Source organism: Mesoplodon mirus (genome assembly GCF_964341445.2).
Source record: "Mesoplodon mirus genome assembly, chromosome: 1".
Taxonomy (NCBI): Eukaryota; Metazoa; Chordata; class Mammalia; order Artiodactyla; family Ziphiidae; genus Mesoplodon; species Mesoplodon mirus.
Genome location: NC_138976.1, coordinates 222,731,901 through 222,750,461, shown reverse-complemented (window position 1 = coordinate 222,750,461; position 18,561 = coordinate 222,731,901). Strand labels below are relative to the sequence as shown.

The following is an 18,561-nucleotide window of genomic DNA, read 5'->3' as shown; positions in this document are numbered from 1 at the left end:
TCTACATCACCTGGAACTTGTTAAAAATGCAAATTTCTAGTGAGTCAGAAACTGGGGGAGGGGCCCAGCAACCTGGCCCCCGCCATCCCGCCCGGTCCAATCACGCAGCTGTGGGCTTGCATCTGGGGACCCAGCACAGTCGCGACGTTTCTGCTCATGTATCTCACCCGTCACACTTTACATAAAGCAGAGCCTCTCTCTTTTTGCCTCTGCCTACCATGAGAGGCAGCTCTGACCATGTGTCCGGCGTCTGTGCTTCTCACTTACTTCACTTAAAAACAGCCAACCAGGGCTTCCCTGGTGGTGCAGTGGTTAAGATTCCACCTGCCAATGCAGGGGACTCTGGTTCGAGCCCTGGTAAGGGGAGATCCCACATACTGCCGAGCAACTAAGCCCATGCACCACAACTGCTGAGCCTGCATGCCACAACTACTGAAGCCCACGCACCTAGAGTCCATGCTCCTCAACAAGAGAAGCCACCGCAATGAGAAGCCTGCGCACCACAACTAGAGAAAGCCCGTGCGCAGCAACGAAGACCCAATGCAGCCAAAAATAAATAAAAAGTAAACACATTTATAAAAAACAACAACAAAAAAACAGCCAACCAGTTTCTGCTGTGCAGCGGGGTGATCCACTTATATATATATATATATTTTCATATTCGTTTCCATTATGCTTTGTCACAGGATATTGAGTGTATTTCCCTGTGCTATATAGTAGGACCTTGTTTATCCATCCTATATATAATAGTTTGCATCTGCTAATCCCAGCCTCCCACCCCTCCCCCGCTTTGCATTTTGGATCATACTCCTGGGTAATTTCTGGATGTAAACATTTCTTTTCTTTTCTTTTTTTTTTTTTGCGGTACACGGGCCTCTCACTGTTGTGGCCTCTCCCATCGTGGAGCACAGGCTCCGGACGCGCAGGCTCAGCGGCCATGGCTCACGGGCCCAGCTGCTCTGCGGCATGTGGGATCTTCCCCGACCGGGGCACGAACCCGTATCCCCTGCATCGGCAGGTGGACTCTCAACCACTGCGCCACCAGGGAAGCCCTGTCTTTCCTTTTTAAAAAGTTTTTATTTATTTATTTATTTTGGCTGTGCCAGGTGTGAGTTGCAGCATGCCTGCGGGATCTAATTCCCCCATTAGGGATCAAAACCCAGCCCCCTGCACTGGGAGCGTGGAGTCTTAACCACTGGCCCACCAGGGCAGTCCCTCTTTGTCCCTGTTTTTATTCTCACTAAAGGCTCTTCAGGAATAAAAATGCTCGCTTTTTTTTTTTTTTTTTTTTTTTAATTTAGGTGCCTTTGCAGCCTCATTCTCCTTATTTGCACAAGTGGGATTACAGTGCCATTTCACAGGATTATTGTGAAGGTGACAGAAAGAATGCATGTAAATTGCTTAGTATTCCTAGCACATAGCAAGTACTCAATAAATTTTAGGTGTTATTATTATTTTTTTTTGCAGTACGCAGGCCTCTCTCTGCTGTGGCCTCTCCCATTGCGGAGCACAGGCTCCGGACGCGCAGGCCCAGCGGCCATGGCCCACGGGCCCAGCCGCTCCGCGGCACGTGGGATCCTCCCGGACCGGGGCACGAACCCGTGTCCCCTGCATCGGCAGGCGGACTCCCAACCACTGCGCCACCAGGGAAGCCCAAAATGCTCACTTTTTAAGAAAAAAAAAAAAAAGCAGCCAACCAGTTTGCTAACCATTTGCTCAGTATAAGTTTAATGGAGAAATATCTGTTTAAAACAATAGGTCAAAAAGAACAGCTCTTTTACAAACAAGTTATGGCAGTGACGAGTCAAAACCCCACTCTTGATTTCCTGTTCCTTGAACCCACCCCTAGAAGAGGGAAGAGGCGGGTGAGAAGGAAAGTTGGGGCTGTTTAAATGTTAGCTGGAAGGATTACAAAAATACACTCTGATGTAGTAACAGGGTTGTCATGAAACATGCCATGGGGGGAGGGGGCAGGAAGGAGGGGGGAGGGAAAGACAGCCAGATGGGGCTGGGCCCTGGGGGCGGAGGCCTGGAGACAAGGCCTGCCTCAGGGCCTTGGGGAGGAAGGAATCCTGATTCCCAGCCGGCAGGTCTGGGGCTGGAGACATGCTGATTTGTGGATCACCCGGACACCTGGGGAGACAGAAATGATTACAGTGGCAAACCTGACAGTTTTTCTGACCCTTCAGTTCTGCGTTCCCTCGTGCCTGAGCAATAGCCAGGAGGCAAAGAAAAGCTATCATTCACAGAATTAGCCCCAAAAGCAGCAAGAAGGGTTCCCTGTCTGTCTCTACATACCTGCTTTCCTGGCCCCCGGTCTAGTGGCAGGACCAACAGAATGAAGGGAGGTCTGTGGGCTAGAGCTTGAAAGTCAGAAGGGGAGAACTGCCCAGAAGCAATTCTCTCATCCCTGGAGTTTGGAATCTGTGTGTGGTAATTCATTTCTTCAGGCTAAATAGAGCCCTCACTTATGGCTCTCCTTTATAATACAAGTGCTAACTTCACTAATTTCTCACCAGGAATGAACCTGCTTACTTTCCACTGTCTAGAAGTTCAAGGCCAGGGACAGCAGAAGAGAGGAAAAGGGACGGTATATACCACGACCTGTTGTGCACTTTTCACAGGTCTGTCTAGAACTGGTCCTGCACCCCAGGGTCCTTCCTTTCTAGGACATCATTATGTAATAGGGAAGAACTTCTGTATTCTATTACATGTTAATCACTAAAGGGATGTTGCCTATAAGCTTAAGTTATACATAAAGGCCCATCTCTGGGAATCCTGCTTCCCAGGTAATGAGCATTCAGCTAAAATACCTTTGTTTAGCTCACAGGAAACATCCTGACCAGGCCCACCTGTGAATGACTGCAGGGAGGAAGAAATGAACACATTCCCTCTGGAGGCTGATGGGAACCAGGAAATGTTGGCCCTTACTCCCTCCCCTTTTAGTATAAAAGGAGCCTGAATTCTAACTCAGGCAAGATGGTTTGGCTCACCGTCTCCTCGGTTTGCTGGCTTCCCGAATAAAGTCATTTTGCTTTGTCCCAACAACTCATCTCTCAGTTATTGGCCTGTCGTGTGGCCGAGCTTAGACCCAGTAACAATTATACTTTCTGAATAAGGTTTTTTTTTTAAATTTTTTGGCCGCACCGTGTGGCATGTGGGATCTCAGTTCCCCGGCCAGGGATTGAACTCACACCCCCCTGCGTTAGAAGCGCAGAGTCTTAACCACTGGACAGCCAGAGAAGTCCCTGAATAAGCGCTCTTTATCCCGTGTGTTAGGTGGCGCCCTTTCCTCCAGCCTTCTAAATATAGGTTGGTGTTGGATGTCTCAGGAGTCCAGAACAGCCTGGCAACAGGAGTCCCCCAGCCGTGGAGAAATCTCAAGCATGTGTGGGGCTGGTTGGAGTATGTATAGGCGAATAAAGACAGGCTTAAGGGACTCATAAATACACATTTGCACTGGAACTCGGCAACCATGAATGCGTGGAAAAAAGAATGAGTGAGATGGTCACAGGAGGAGAGCAATCAATAACACCCAAATGAGCTGGTTAATATCTGCAGTGTTTCCATCAAGAACTTTACATCTTGAGCAAAGCCACAGACAGAAGCTGGTTACCAGTTATGTTTCAGTGCAGCTCCGTTGGAAGCTTAATAGATAACTAGAAAAACCAATTACCTGAATAGGGACTCAAATAGTTTTTGTTTTGTTTTTTTAAATAGATTGATTCTTGCTAATGTGACTGATTCTGAACTGTCTTTAGGTAAAGAAAATGGTTGCAGTTCAGCGTTAGACATGTCTTCAGTGTTCCTTGAGGGTCCCTTTAAAGAAGAATATCTTTAAGATTTGAAAGAATTCAATCCATGCTAGCTCTGAAAGATTTACCGTTAGGTCCTGTGCAGGAATGGCTTAGGAAAAATAGAATGCTTGTTAAGGATCCAAGAATATGACTTCAGAAACAGTGCAGGTTAATTCAGGGCCTTCAGAGATTAGTCATTCTGCTAAAATAAACACGGCGGCCTTCGGCTCACAACTTAATACATATACCCGTATTTGGCAATGGATGTTTTGCAAACAAGCCAGCCTACCTGCAAAGCACTACGTGGGCTGCCTCCCTGCTAAAGTGTGGATGCCAAAGATTCCCACGTGTATTAATATACTTTGAAGGAAGATTTTTAACAATCTGGCTACCTTTGTCGTACGGGAAGCAAAATAACACAGCACATGCAGACTTTTTCCTCTTATGCCTCGTGAGTCAGGGAAAAGCCCCCACCTGGGTAACAATGTTTGGGGAAAGTTTTTGACCAACTGATTAGTACTTTCTGTTAGGGGAAGTTTCTAGACTGTTTAAGGAAAGCTATGAGATCCTGCAGATAATCATATTCCCACACATGAATTAAGGCATATATGCTTGATGCTTGGGATTTTCTTAGATTTTCAGACAATTCCACTGTGCCGGTTCCCTGTGCCACTCAAAGTTACGTATAAGTTGATGGGCTGAGGAAAGCTGAGTTTGTAATGACTGGGCAATAAATTAGCATCTCTGGTGTTTATCATCTGGTCTGCATTATAGGTACATGTATAAACATGTCTATGGGGGTAAGAACATACCAGAAGGGGAGAGGAAAAAGGGCAAGCAAGCAAGCAAACACAAAACAAAAATGGCGCCTGGAAAGAGGCGAAAACTGAGGAAAGAGGATGATCCCTTAGTCCCTCTTCCAAAAGCGACTCAGGTCATTTGGGCCAGATTCTCAAAGCCTTGCTCAGGTTCCATTGGCTGCAAAGAATCAGCCCGTCTCTGGCAAAGTGGTCAGATGGACGAGTGATGTGTGGAAGAAAGAAAAGCAGAAAGTGTCCTGACAAGAACTGGTCCTAACCAGAACTCCTTGACTGGGGGAGATGGGGAACGTTTAATGGTTTCCATGGAAGCCAGTCACCTTGAGATACAGGGGGGGAGGAAAGGGACAGCTAAGCCATCTTTGAAGGTGAAATAGCAACATCACAACCACAGAAATCAGACTCTCTGCGAATGGCTAAGCGTAGGTCCAGTTCTCGGTTCTTAGTCTCGGAGGAAAGGTGAGTGAATGGTTTCTATGGCAACCAGATAGGAGGATTGGTCCACTTAACTGTCCCCATAGAAACTAAGCTCCTGGAGAGCTATAGAGGAATTAGTTATCTCAACACACTACTATTATCCCCATGGTAACCAGTCTCTTAATGGCAGTGGTCAGCGTCGAGAGCATTCCCAGGAAAATCTTTGCTCCCAGAGAGAAGGTGGGCAGGAGGTAGGGAGGTGGGTTTACCTCCCAGGCCTCCCAGGAGCTGAAGCCCTGGAGGTGGTGTAGGGTGTGTGTGTGTGTTTGGGGGCCAGGCCAGGGAGGATGGCTAAGACAGGGGTAGAGGAGGTTTCTTTTTGCCCCCAGCTCATTCGGGCCCCACTCACTCATGGGTTGAAGTGGACGGTACAGCTGGGAGGGGCTCCCCTTCCGGCTACGCATTACCATTCTGGTTCAGGGTGCGCCGGCGCTGGCTGGACTGCATGCTCAGGACCAGGTACTGTCTCATAAACTCACTGAACCGCTTCTGGTTGGCCAACTTCCGGGCCGACTTCCGGGCGCCGGTGAAACCCCCGAACCTCTTCTGCAGCTGCTTCTGCTCCGTGTCCCCCACCTCCTCCGTGCCAGGCTGTGTCCCTTTCTGAGCTTGGAAGAGGCTCCTGACACGGGGCATTCTCTTCAGATGCTGCATCTCAGAGGCTCTTGGCTGGTCAAGAGCAGCTGCCACGTGGTCTGGGTCAGCAGGGTTGAGCTGCCAGGAGCCCCTCGCCATGACCTTGGTGCACGGAGTCCAGAGGGGGCCAGAGAAAACCTTGCCTTCACACTCGAGGATGCACACCTGCAAAGATGGAGGTGGGGGAGGGAGAGAGACCAGGGACAGCTATTGGTCCAAGCCCATGAGGAGGTCAAGTCCTTCTGGCGTCTACTTTGGTGCCAGTGCAAGTGCTCCTGAAGCACCCATTTATCAAGTACCGTGCAGCAGTTTTACATGCAGTTATTTAAGTTTGTAGAATTTCAGAATTGGAAAGAAGCAGAAAACTAGCCCAGCTCTGTCATTTCACAAAGAAAACTGGGGCTCGGGGAGGTGAGGTGAACTCACCACCAGTGACACAGCAAGTTAACGGAATGAGTGCACCAAATCTGCACCGTGTTATAGCCTTCGTCGGGTTTTTGGAGCCAAACACAGCTCATCAGGGTCACCCATAAAGAAGAATTTTATTTTGTTCTCTTATCAAGCTTAGGAGAGGTCAGATCGGTTTAAGAAATTGGGGATGTCAAAGTATGTAGTCACATAGTTAAATCTGCATGGTTATTTCAGGTCACCAGGTAAAGATCAGCCTTGGTGTGATTCATTTTTCACCTCACATACACTAGTCTTCACTATCTCTGCATCAGTTATAGAAAATGGGGGTCAAACAGACTTGTGGTTGCCAAGGGGGAGGGAGGGTGGGGGAGGGATGGATTGGGAGTTCGAGGTTAGTAGATGCAAACTATTACGTATAGAATGGATGGATAACAAGGTCCTACTGCATAGCACAGGGAACTGTATTCAACGTCCTGGGATAAACCATAATGGAAAAGAATATGAAAAAGAATGTATATATGTGTATAACTGAGTCACTTCGCTGTACAGCAGAAATTAACACAACATTGTAAATCAACTATACTTCAACAAAATAAATTTTAAAAAAAGAAAATGAGGGTCAAGACTTTGGGATGTAGGCAGGTTGGGTATTCGGGGAACATCAGACACAACCCAGTAGACCCGCCAGCCCCCGAGGAACTCCTGCTGCTGCACTGTCTCTCCAGGCGTCTCCATTTCTCATCTAGACTACCAGCCTGACCATGATATCTCCCACCCTCCTGACTGGTCCTGGCCTTGGCCCTTGACCCTTTCCTCCCACGTTCCGGGCTCCGTTTAGGTCTCCTGGAAGCCTCTGCCTCCAACTTTTTTTTACCTGTTTGCTGTTTTGACTTCACCCTGAATGCTCCTCTCTGTGTTTCTGGCCTTAGCCAGATGGAAACCACCTTTCAACCTGACCTTGACATCATGGTCAGCAGGAAGCGGCAGAGAGCCCTTCGTCAGACCTCGGAGTCTTTGCTTGGCTTACAGGGCATCAGGAGTTACTGCTCTGCCTGGGCAGGTGTGGGACGTGAGAAGATGTGTGTGTGCCTCATCGGCCCCACCTGGGGAGCAAAAACATCCACCCAGGGCTTCCCTGGTGGCGCAGTGGTTGAGAGTCCGCCTGCCGATGCAGGGGACACGGGTTCGTGCCCCGGTCTGGGAAGATCCCACATGCCGCGGAGCGGCTGGGCCCGTGAGCCGTGGCCGCTGAGCCTGTGCGTCCGGAGCCTTGTTCCACAACGGGAGAGGGCACAGCAGTGAGAGGCCTGCGTACCACAAAACAACAACAACAAAACCATCCACCCAGGTGTTCAGAGTGGCATAGATGCCTCTACAGGTTTCCAACCTGATCTCTAACCAAGGAGTGAGATATGTGTGCAGCTTAAATCACAGACCTCACAGGCTGTTCCACCAAACCCTCAAAATGTTTCCTTCAATCCGACTTCTCCTGAAGCCTTTGCCACCTCCAACCCTGCCCCTCTTTTGTCACTGCCCAGGTTCTCCAAGATGTGGCCATGTGCCCATGTCTCTATCTCAGCATCTTCCACTTTCTCCTCAACTCCTTGAAGTCTGCTTCCCACCCTCATCCCTACTTGAGGGACCTCCAGTGACTTCCCAGTCACCAGAGCCAAATGGTCCTGCTTAGTTCCTTCTCCTTGACCTACAGCATTTGGTAATGGGGACCACGCCCTCCTGAAACTTCTCTTTCTGATACTGCACTCACCTCTCGGACTGTTTGTGCTCCTTCCTCCTGTGTTCCTAAGATTCGGTCTTTACACTTCGCATCTCTCTTTACAATCTGCCCCTTGGTGACTTTGTTCATTTCTGTGATTTTGGTCATCACTTCTTTCAGGGCACCCCAGGTCTCTATATCCGGTACCTGTTACCTCCTGAAGTCCAGACACTTCTCTGATCCCTGTCTTCTATCTCCATCAAAATGTCTGACCAACACATTAAGTACAATTTGTTAAGAATAAAGCCCACATTCTCTTCTGGGGCAGAGGCTACCACCTGCCCATTCTGTACCCATCTCCCCTCTTCCTTACTAAGAGAACACTTCTGGGACTTCCCTGGTGGCGCAGTGGTTAAGACTCTGCTCTCCCAATACAGGGGGCATGGGTTCGATCCCTGGTCGGGGAACTAAGATCCCACGTGCATGCTGCAACTAAGAGTTCGCATGCCACAGCTAAGGAGCCCGCCTGCTGCAACTAAGACCAGGTGCAACCAAATAAATAAATAAATATTTTTTTAAAAAAGAGAGAGGACACTTGTTTTCTTTCTGAAGGCCACATATATGTTTCCCAACCTCCTTTGTAGCCAGAGCTGGCCGATGACATATACATGGAAAGGACCAGGTGGGGCTTCTGGGAAAGTAGGGGCTGACTTATCCAGGAAGAACATCTTTTTTTTCCTTCGTCCTCCCCTTCCTCCAGCCTCCTGCTTAGAATGTGGACAGTTTGGCAGGTGTTCAATGGGCCATCTTGAAATCTTGAGGAGACTCAGAGGATGGAACCATATGAGGGTGGCAGCCGTAGACAGGTAAAGCAGAAAGAGAAGGGGTCTGGCGATGTCACCTTCCCCACATGTCTTTTCTCACTCTGTTCCTTCTGATGGAATAACCTCCTTCCATCCATCCTTTGGGGCCAGCCAGGCTCCAGAGCTACCCCTCAATGACACCTGCTTCTGGCTCCCCAGCTGGAATTGCTCTCTCCTGCTTCTGTGCTCCCACAAAACTTTGTTTTGCGCTTGTGGAAATTTGAATGCTTAGTATAATTGTAACACCTTACAAGACAGAATATGACACGTTAGGGACCACATCTTACTCATGGAGGAATCTTCTCCATCCAGTAAATAGGAGGGTTTCAAGTAGAGGTTTGTTGCCCTGAGCTGTATTAATAAAGAATTCACTTTATATTTAGCTAAGCGTGACAAAGGGAAAACTTCAAAAAAAAAAAAAAAAAGAAAAGAAAAAAGATGAGAAAGGGAGTCACTGGAAGAACAGGAGTTGCAGCTAGTTGCAACCAGACTAGAACTCCTCTGTCATTTAGCGCACGCTTATGATGTAGTGTTTGTCACCCTGTTGCAGCTCTTTGTCTTGCTGTCCCATTAGACCAGAGTTCTTCACCTTTTTTTGGGTCATGGACTCTTTTGAGAATCTAATGATTCTCCATAAGGGATTCCCTCCCTTTCACCGTTTAAACGCACATTCATGTCACATTTGCGTATACTTTTAGGGGGTTCATACGTCTTCTAAAGCCGAGCCATGGATGGGCATCCGTGGACTCCAGGCTTAGGACCTCTGCACTTGGCTGCTAGCTGCGCTGTAGGGAGAACGTGTACGCATTCCAGGCATCTCATAGCTGGAATACAAAGTGGAGTCCATAGTGAGGATGTGAAATGAAGAGAAACAAGAGAAGGAAGAGGGGGTCTGTGGCTGAGGTCGCCCAGTGGTCACACTGGGAGATGCCTCAACTCTTCTTGTGCATCATCAAGGCATTGCATAGACTCCTTGGGCAACACCTGGCCCAATGGGTCCTATACCTGGGTGTGAATCTGAATCATCTGCAGAACTTTTTAAAACACAGAATTTCATAACCCAGTTAAACCTCTGAGGAATGGAACCAGGGTTTAAAGCTTAGTTTTACAAAGCTCAGGTAACTGTGAGATTTGCCCAGGTTTGGAAATGACCAGTGTGGTCCATGTTCCCATGTCATAATGAGGTTCCGTAATGGGTCCAAAACTACATGGTGAAATAACAGTATAACCTGAACAGAACTCCAGTGTTTCAAGTCCCAACCCAGGACACCTCCTAGTCAGTGACTTCTCTGTGCTTGCAATACGAATTGGTGGAAACTAATGGGAAAATAAGGATTCTATGGGACCAAAAAGTAAGGTTCTGATGGGGAAATTGCTCATTTTTCTACTGGACCAGAGAGGAAAAAGAGGTGGTATCCAGTGGGAGTGTTACTCTCACTCTCCTTCACTGGTAAGGTTTCCAAGGGACACCTTTGCCCAGACTACCTGCTGGCCAGAGGTGGTGAGGTTGGCCCCTACTGATACACAAGAGTTTTTCGAGTATGTCTTTTCCATTTAGAGTTTCCTCAGAGATGCTGACAACTCAGTGAGATACATAGAGAAACCAGTTTTTCACACCCACAAACTCACTGGGTAAGAAAGAATGATGGGAAAATTCCATAGAGGGGGAGGGTGGACTCTAGAACAATGGAGCTGCAGACTTGAGTGGTCTTTATGAACCCCTACTGGGGTTTGTTAGAATGCAAATTCTTAATCTATACCCCTGGAGATTCTGATGCAGTAAACTGAGGGTGGGGTCCAGAAATTTGCATTTTCAAGCATCCCAGGCGATTCTGAGGCTGGATTACACTTTGAGAAACCCTGCTTTGGAACTAGCTCTGAGGAGGAAGAAACCATCATGGAACATGGTGGTTGGGGACTCCTTCAGAGAGTCACTGGGGTCTGCACTTCGCCTGCTCCTGAAACACTTTGAAGAAAACTGAGTAGAACTAATTTGTAGTTTGTTCTTTTAGATCATCATCCTATTGGGTTATTGCTCTACAGCAGTGGGTCTCAATTGGGAGCAATTTTGCCCCCCAGGGGACAATTGGCAATGTCTGGAGACACATTTGGTTGTCACACAGTGGGTGGGAGCAGGGATGCTACTGCTATCCAGTGAGTAGCTGGATGTCCAGTAGCTGTTACTGAACACAAGGTTGTGTGCCCGACGTACAGTGATGCCAGACAAACCGAAACACTGGAGTCTGGAGCAGAGAAAGGTTTATTGCAGGGCCAAGCAAGGAGAACAGGTGGCTCATGTTCAAAAATCCCAAAACCCCTGATGGTTTTCGGGGAGAAGTTTTTAATAGGCAAAATTTGGGTTGAAGGCTGCAGGGTGTGTGACTCTGAAGTGTTGGTGGTGAGGTAACAGGTGCTTCAGGAATCTTGTGCTCAGCCTGGACTTACTATCCTTCTAAGGATGGGGGCCTTAGTTCCCGCAGAAGAACACAGAGGTATTGTTATATGTATCCCTTGAGGAGGAACCCTGCCCCAAGGCTGCACTCTTGTTTGATTGTTCCTTCCTTGTCCCTGATTAACAACTGTTTGAACCTACCCTTTGGAACTCAGGGAAAGTTCTGGAAGCTGGATGAAGCCTATTTCCTACAAAAAAAGAAATGGGGGACACAGAAAGGATTTGTACCCAGGAGGGTCCCACAGAGTCCTGCTCTGTTTCACAGGGACACTAGCAAACATGCTACAATGCATAGGACAGCCCCCTCCTCCCCAACAAATAATTATCCAGCCTAATATATTTACAGTGATGAGTCTGAGAAACCCTATACTACAGAGTCAAGGAGATAACAGGAAAGCATGGGTAGCACTGGGAAAGCCAGTAGAAGTGAAACAGGAGGGAAGGGAGCAGGGCATAACCTCTAAAAGAATGACATAGCCCTAGAAGATATGACACAAACAGGTTAGAACCAGCTAGGTCCAAGACAGTGGAAGATTCGACTTCCAGTGGAACGTTGAGCCTCATTATACACTCACTGTAATACATTAACATCTAAATGACACACCTACAGATGCCATGCCCGTTCCGGGGCTGACCATAAAAGGTCCAAAAGTGGGTGGTGGTCCAATTCCTGGAAATCTCCTCCCCCTCTGCAAAATAGTTGGAATAATCCTCCCGCTCATTAGCCTGTGAAATTACCCAGCCCATAAAAATTAACCACCCCATATTTCGGGGCCTCTCTCCTTCTGAGATGGCTCACAATCTGTGGAGTGTGTTTCTCCCAGGGCCGTTCTCACCTTTTGAGATGATGCACTCTGTCTATGGAATGTGTATCTCTCTAAATAAATCCACTTCCTACCTTCCACTTTGTCTTTTGCTGAATTCTTTCTGTGATGAGACATAAAGCATCTGAGCCTCATTAAGTCCTGAGACCAGGTGGGTGATCTCAATTATAAGACCATGGGTTCCAGTCCCAATCTGGGTTTTGGCTGGGTTCCAGTCCCAGCCCCAGTGGTTCCAGTCCCAATCGGAGTTGTGCGGTTTCAGAAGTGTAAAGTGTAGAGGTGAAATGGACATTTGGAGCACACTCGGTCTGATCCTCACAGAGTAGGACCCTCAAAGTGCTTGTTGTATTGTTCTGCTCCTTCCATTTACAGAAACAGGTGGAAGCTGTTAAGCCCAGAGGCTATCAGATCTTCTGTGAGCCCCTGAGTTTCTCAGCCCAGATGGTAATTAGGTTGTGTGTCAATCAGAGAAAATGAAATTCTAGGATCAAACCAGATGCAGAGCCCACACCGAGACTCAACGTACTATTTGATGAATTAGGTACTAACAAAATCGTCTCAATTCTTGATTTAGGAGAAGGTTTTGGGCAAAACTGAGGAATCCAAATTCGCAACGGCATTTGTAGCACCAGATGCGCATATGAGCTTAACGCCTAAACTGTCTGGTCTGAGGGACCCGCCAGCTTCTTTCCAGAGATGGGTTAATGGCCCGTTAAGTGAGCTGGACACATTTTCACAGCCCACACTGATGACATTGCTATATTAAGCCACAGTGCCCAGGAGCATCTGGAAAGTCCCAGATTGGTGCCAAATTGATCTGTAAAGCTGGGCTTGGGAGGAAACTGAGCAAAGGGCCATTTGGATGTCTGGGATCGAAGATTAGGGAAACAGGCCCACGAGCCCATTGGAAGGAAAAGAAGCAGCTCATTGAGTTTGTCACGTTTCTGCCACTAAGGAATCCAACCACTTCTGACAGAGAGACATTTGAGATCTATTTGCTTTAGGAGGTTCTGCCAGAATATCTGAGGGCCAACCCAAGCAGGCCAGCAGAGGAATAGTACAAAAGAAAAACGTATCAGGAACTCCGACTGCAAGTCAACTACTAAGAATTTTCATGTAATGAAGACAAAGTACTAGCAGAAGGTAGTTTCTTCTGCTTTTAATAGAGTTTTAGGGAATTTAAATAAATTTCCCCAGACCTTTCTTGGGAGCTACCTTCTTCTTTGTCTCTAAAACAACTCAGTGAATCTAGTTTTTTTCTTCTTAAGCCGATGGTGTAAGTACCATTCACAGTTTAGCTGAAAGCCCAGGACATTGCAATCGTTTGGGGATGTGTGAATCATTTACTGACCAAAATGATAGTCTACCAAAAAGACAACCATACTTGGACCACTGCCCTGGAATGAGAAATAAAGAGATTTTTGATGAAGCCAAGGGTCCAGATGGTCCTGGGGATGATGTCATTTGGTGGGGGGATTGGGGAGCTGACCCTTGCCTAAATATCTGACTCCCCCATCATTCACAGAGTGGACATACTCAAGGGTTGAAAGATTTGGAAATGAGATGTGGTTGCCTCAATTCTAGGCCTCTCATAAAACTTAAAAAAAATAGGTTAAAAGTGAATACAAGCTAGAAACCAAACAGCCAGGCAGCCAGGTCCTCTGGGGGCCAGCAGGCACTGGCAGGGATTATCCCTCACGGTCAGGCTAGAACTGGCCATTTTCTAAGTGTTGTCTGGACCCCAGAAGATTGAAGATGCTATGGAGGAATGGAAACAGGCTCCAGATTCTTTACTGGCTTTGAAAGACACCTGTGTAAAAACTGTGCAGGGCCTGCACCTATTAGGAGACTAAAGGTCTTGCAATTTTACAATTTCCATGGGACCTCTTAACTGAGTACTGCTCTGTGCCCCACACTGCAACATGCTGGGGATACCCAGAATAATCAGCAAAGAAAGCTCATACCTGGTGGTGAGAGACTAGCCGACGCAAATAATCATCAGAGAGTAAAGGAGCTAGGGGCTGGCTCAATTGGGGCCAGGTGGAGAATCAGCAAAGATTCTCTTAAGAGGTGAAACCTGATCTGGGTTTTGAGAGCAGGATTTATTGGCTGGGGGAGGAGGGAGAGCCATGAGCAAGATGGCGGCAGGTCAGGTTCTTGGAGCCGTGGAAAGGGAAGGGAAGCCTGGATTTCCCAGAAACTATGGAAAGTGATGGAAGCCCAGCAGAGAAGAGGTGAAGAGTGTACCTTTGGGTGTTACCTGCTGTCTGGGGAGAGCGGACGACCTGGAAAGTGGATGCGGCATCTCAGAAGGAGGTAAGAAGCAGGGAATCTTGGCGATTGCTTATGTTCAGGGGGCAGGAAAAGGAACAGGGCCGCAACAGGAGGCAGAAAAGGAAGAGTCAGAGTGGGGAAGAGAGCCGGCTTCACCCAGAGAGGACGAGGAGAGGAAGCCTGCACACCTGCCGGGGCTTCTGTGGTTAGGAGCTGCTGGTGACCTCCGACAGCAGCTAAGGAGCGAGGCAGATGCAAGGCGCTCAAAGTCACAAGTGTAGATACTCAGTTCAAACACATGACAACAGGCGCTTCCCTGGGGGCGCAGTGGTTGGGGGTCCGCCTGCTGATGCAGGGGACGCGGGTTCGTGCCCCGGTCCGGGAGGATCCCACGTGCCGCGGAGCGGCTGGGCCCGTGAGCCATGGCCGCTGAGCCTGCGCGTCCGGAGCCTGTGCTCCGCAACGGGAGAGGCTGCAACGGTGAGAGGCCCGCGTACCGCAAAAAACAACAAAAAAAACCCATGACAATGGAGGGAAGGAAAGAGCAAGTGGGAGAGGGGAAAAAGGAAAAATTCCCAGCAGGAAAATCAGTGGTACAGAGGAAGAAGAAAGGGCAGGAGGACAGATCCTGAGATGGCTATAAGCAGGCTGGAGAGAATCTGTCCCTGGTGGCCTCTGTTGTCCCAGAACAGGGCCCCCCCCAAGGTCAAGGTGTCCCGGCAGTGGGAGCATCATGGTGCTTCACAGTCAGGTGCGATGTTTGTTACAAACAAACCACCTAAATCCATGAATGCTTTACTTTGTAAAAAATAAATGAGAGCAGACTTAGGATTATCCTTGCAGTTGAGGTCCTAACACGTTTTTTTCTATTGTGAAATACACATATCATCAAATGTAGCATTTGAACCCTTTTTAAGCGTACAGCTCAGTGGTATTAAGTATTGATATATTCACATTGTTGTCCTACCATCAACTCCCCCAACCATCTCTAGAACTTTTTCCTTTTCCCAAACTGAAACTTTGTACCGGTGAAACACTAACTCCCCTTTCCTCTTTCCCCAGCCCTTGGTAACTCCCATTCTACTTCCTGTTTCCACGAATCAGACTGCTCTAGGAACCTAAGGTAAGTGGAATCCTACGGCATTTGTCCTTTTGTGACTGGCTTATTTCACTTAGCATACATCTTCAGGGCTCATCCATGCCGTAACGTGTGTCACCATTCCCTTCCTTTTTAAAGCTGAATGATATTCCACCGTATGCATAGACCGCATTTGCTTTATCCGTTCATCTCTCCATGGTCGGTTGAGTCATTTCCACCTTTTGACCCTTGTGTGTAATGCTGTTATGAACATGGGTGTACAAATATCTGTTCGAGTCCTAATGCTTTTTTGAGTGGGAGATAAAGGGCTGCACTTAAAGCTCGTGACTCAGGAATTGTTCACAACTTTCAGTCTTGTCTAGGCTGCAGCCTCAGAGCCTTAAAAGTGTGGCGCTTATGAGATTATTGCTTAGTCAACTCCTTCACTGGTTTACGTGTAAACTAGTTGTCTGCTCTGGTTACTAAGGCCAAGGGAAAGCGTTTTGTTTGGGGTGAAATTTTAAGCCTCTCTGGGCTGCACAGAAAAGGCAGGTGGGCCTTCTGTGTTCTAGCCAAACGCAGCTTTTCTCAGTTCCTTAATTGCCGCTCCCCTCCCCCAAAAGGCATTTGCACATGTGCCCCCCTCCCCTCCCCCACGCCTCCCTCCATTACCTGGGCACCTGGGGCTCTCGCTCCCTGCCTCTTCACTACCGATCCTCTTTCGGTTTCCTTAAAGACTTAGTTCCTCCAAAAGCCCCCTCTGCCCCTCTAGACTAGGTTGGGGTCCCCTGTTCTTGCTTCCCTGGGGCTCAGTCATTACGCTCATGGAGGGATTGGGGGTTCTTCTCTCCCACCAGTTGCAAAAGCCATCCATCCGCTCATCTCAGGGCCCTTGGCCTAGCCCAGTGCTCAGCACATAGTAGGTGCTCAGGAAACCCATGAGGCTGAATGAGGAGGATGGATGAACTTTGAATGGGTTCTCGGGGGATGCGCTTCATGATTCGGTGGTTCTTACTGTTTAGGAAACAGACTTGAAAACCACTGAGCTGGCACAGGAGGAGCTTGGTGTTTGGGTGCGTCGGGGGCTGTGTCTGCTCACGTTAGGGTGTTATCCCAGCGTGAGTACTTGGTTCCTATATTTGTACGCTTGCCTTAAGGAACAGTAGGCGAAAGTTTGTTCTTAAAGGTTGAGGAGTTTCAAACATGGCATCTTTTGAAAAGAGTTTACTTGACTACAAAGAAAAAGTAATTGAGTTATACTGGATTCAATAGGAGAGGAATAACTAAACTGTAATGAAAGCAGGTGAGAAAGCAGCTTACTTAGTAAAAAGAAATTTAGTGCTCAAATCAAAATTTAAAATACAAGAGAGCATTTAGGTGTTCATTGGAGAACTGTCTGTAATATCAAAAGTGAAGGGCAACATAAATGTTCAACAGGAGGGGATTGGTTAAGCTAAGTATACTGTACTCATGGGAAGAAGTAATTTAAAATAATGTTAATAACAGGGGAAAATTATCCTTGTGTAACATGGCAAGTGAAAAAACTAGGATTCTTTCTCTGGTGGGATTAAAGGTGATTAAAAAAATTTTTTAAATAGTTTTTGGAATTTGCCAAATTTTCTAGAATGAGTATGCATTATTTTTTTATTTTTATTTTTTTGCGGTATGCGGACCTCTCACTGCCGTGGCCTCTCCCGTTGCGGAGCACGGGCTCCGGACGTGCAGGCTCAGCGGCCATGGCTCACAGGCCCAGCCACTCCGCGGCATGTGGGATCTTCCCGGACCGGGGCACGAACCCGTGTCCCCTGCATCAGCAGGCGGACTCTCAACCACTGCGCCACCAGGGAAGCCCAGTATGCATTATTTTAACGATGGGAACAAAATGGCAGCATGGGTGGGTCTTTATATGAACGTGGTGGTAAAGTGGAAAGATGACAGGGTTTGCTTTCAGAAGATGCTCAAGTCCACATCTGTTTCCTACAGACCATCTGACACTGGGAGAGTCACGTGACCTTGGGGGGAGGGAGGGGAAGACAGGGCTGCTCCCGGACCTACCTCAAGGTTGAAGCTGTCAAGAGCGGGGCGGAGCTTCTCTCTGCAGGCCATACAGTCCTTCTGACAGCTGCTGGACACGCTGGAGAAGAGGCTGAGAAGCAGGAGGTCACAAAACAGGATTTTCATGGTGCAGGAGCTGGAAGCAGGATGCTAAAACACAAGTGAGGGCGGGTGGCAATTAGCACAGCCCTTCTGTGGGGGCCAGTAGGGACTGGAGACCCTCACATAGGGGATGCGGGAAAGACACTCTTCTGAGGGGACAGTGCAGCCGGGCCTGAGATTCCACCTCCCAGGAGGGAGTGGACTGCTGAGAGCACAGGTGGCCTAGGCCTGTCTGCCAGGCATAATGTTCATGCAGGGCTAGTGTCTGGGCTGCTGGGGGGAGCACCCCTGTGATTCCTGCCACTCAGCTGACCTCCACGTGCATAAACCCTTCCAGGGAGCTAAAGGCCTCACTTTGCAACTTACCAGTGTGCGGCCTGAAGACAACCTCTCCCAGCCTCAGTTTTCATAACTCTAAAAGGGGAATAGTGGTACCCACCTTGTCCCAGGGCTACTGCAAAGATTAGACCCATAAGGGACGTTTTGCAAAGTGCGGTGATGAGTGAGATGTGTAAAATAGATTTATGTGTGACTGATCCTCCCCAGACTCCCCTGCCTCTGCCAGGAATGCCCCGAGGCCCAGAATTCACTCTTCCTTGTCTGTTTCCCCTGCTAGACGTGAGCCAGCTTCCTGAGCACAGAGCTAATATGTTCACCTTGCTAATCCATGCAAAGCACAGGACGAGGCTTTGCAGAACCAGGCTTTGGAGTTATCTATCGAAAAATGAACAAAGAGGGACTTCCCTGGTGGCGCAGTGGTTAAGAATCCGCCTGCCAATGCAGGGGACACGGGTTCGAGCCCTGATCCTGGAAGATCCCACATGCCGCGGAGCAACTAAGCCCGTGTGCCACAACTACTGAGCCTGCGCTCTAGAGTCCACGAGCCACAACTACTGAAGCCCACGCACCTAGAGCCTGTGCTCTGCAACAAGAGAAGCCACCACAATGAGAAGCCTGCGCCCCGCAACAAAGAGTATCCCCCGCTCACTGCAACTAGAGAAAGCCTGCATGCAGCAGCGAAGACCCAATGCGGCCAAAAATTAAATAAATGAATAAATAA

The 18,561-nt window shown here is 48.3% G+C and overlaps 1 protein-coding gene across 1 annotated transcript; it reads right to left on the bottom strand.

Annotated features, from left to right (window-relative positions):
• Positions 1-2,047: 2,047 nt before the first annotated feature.
• PNOC (prepronociceptin) lies at positions 2,048-17,525 on the bottom strand (the record flags this gene model as incomplete). Its single annotated transcript, XM_082619106.1, has 3 exons — positions 2,048-2,133; positions 5,500-5,893; positions 17,400-17,525. 3 exons carry the CDS (start codon positions 17,523-17,525, stop codon positions 2,048-2,050), a joined length of 606 nt encoding a protein of 201 aa, XP_082475232.1.
• Between the last annotated feature and the right edge of the window lie 1,036 nt (positions 17,526-18,561).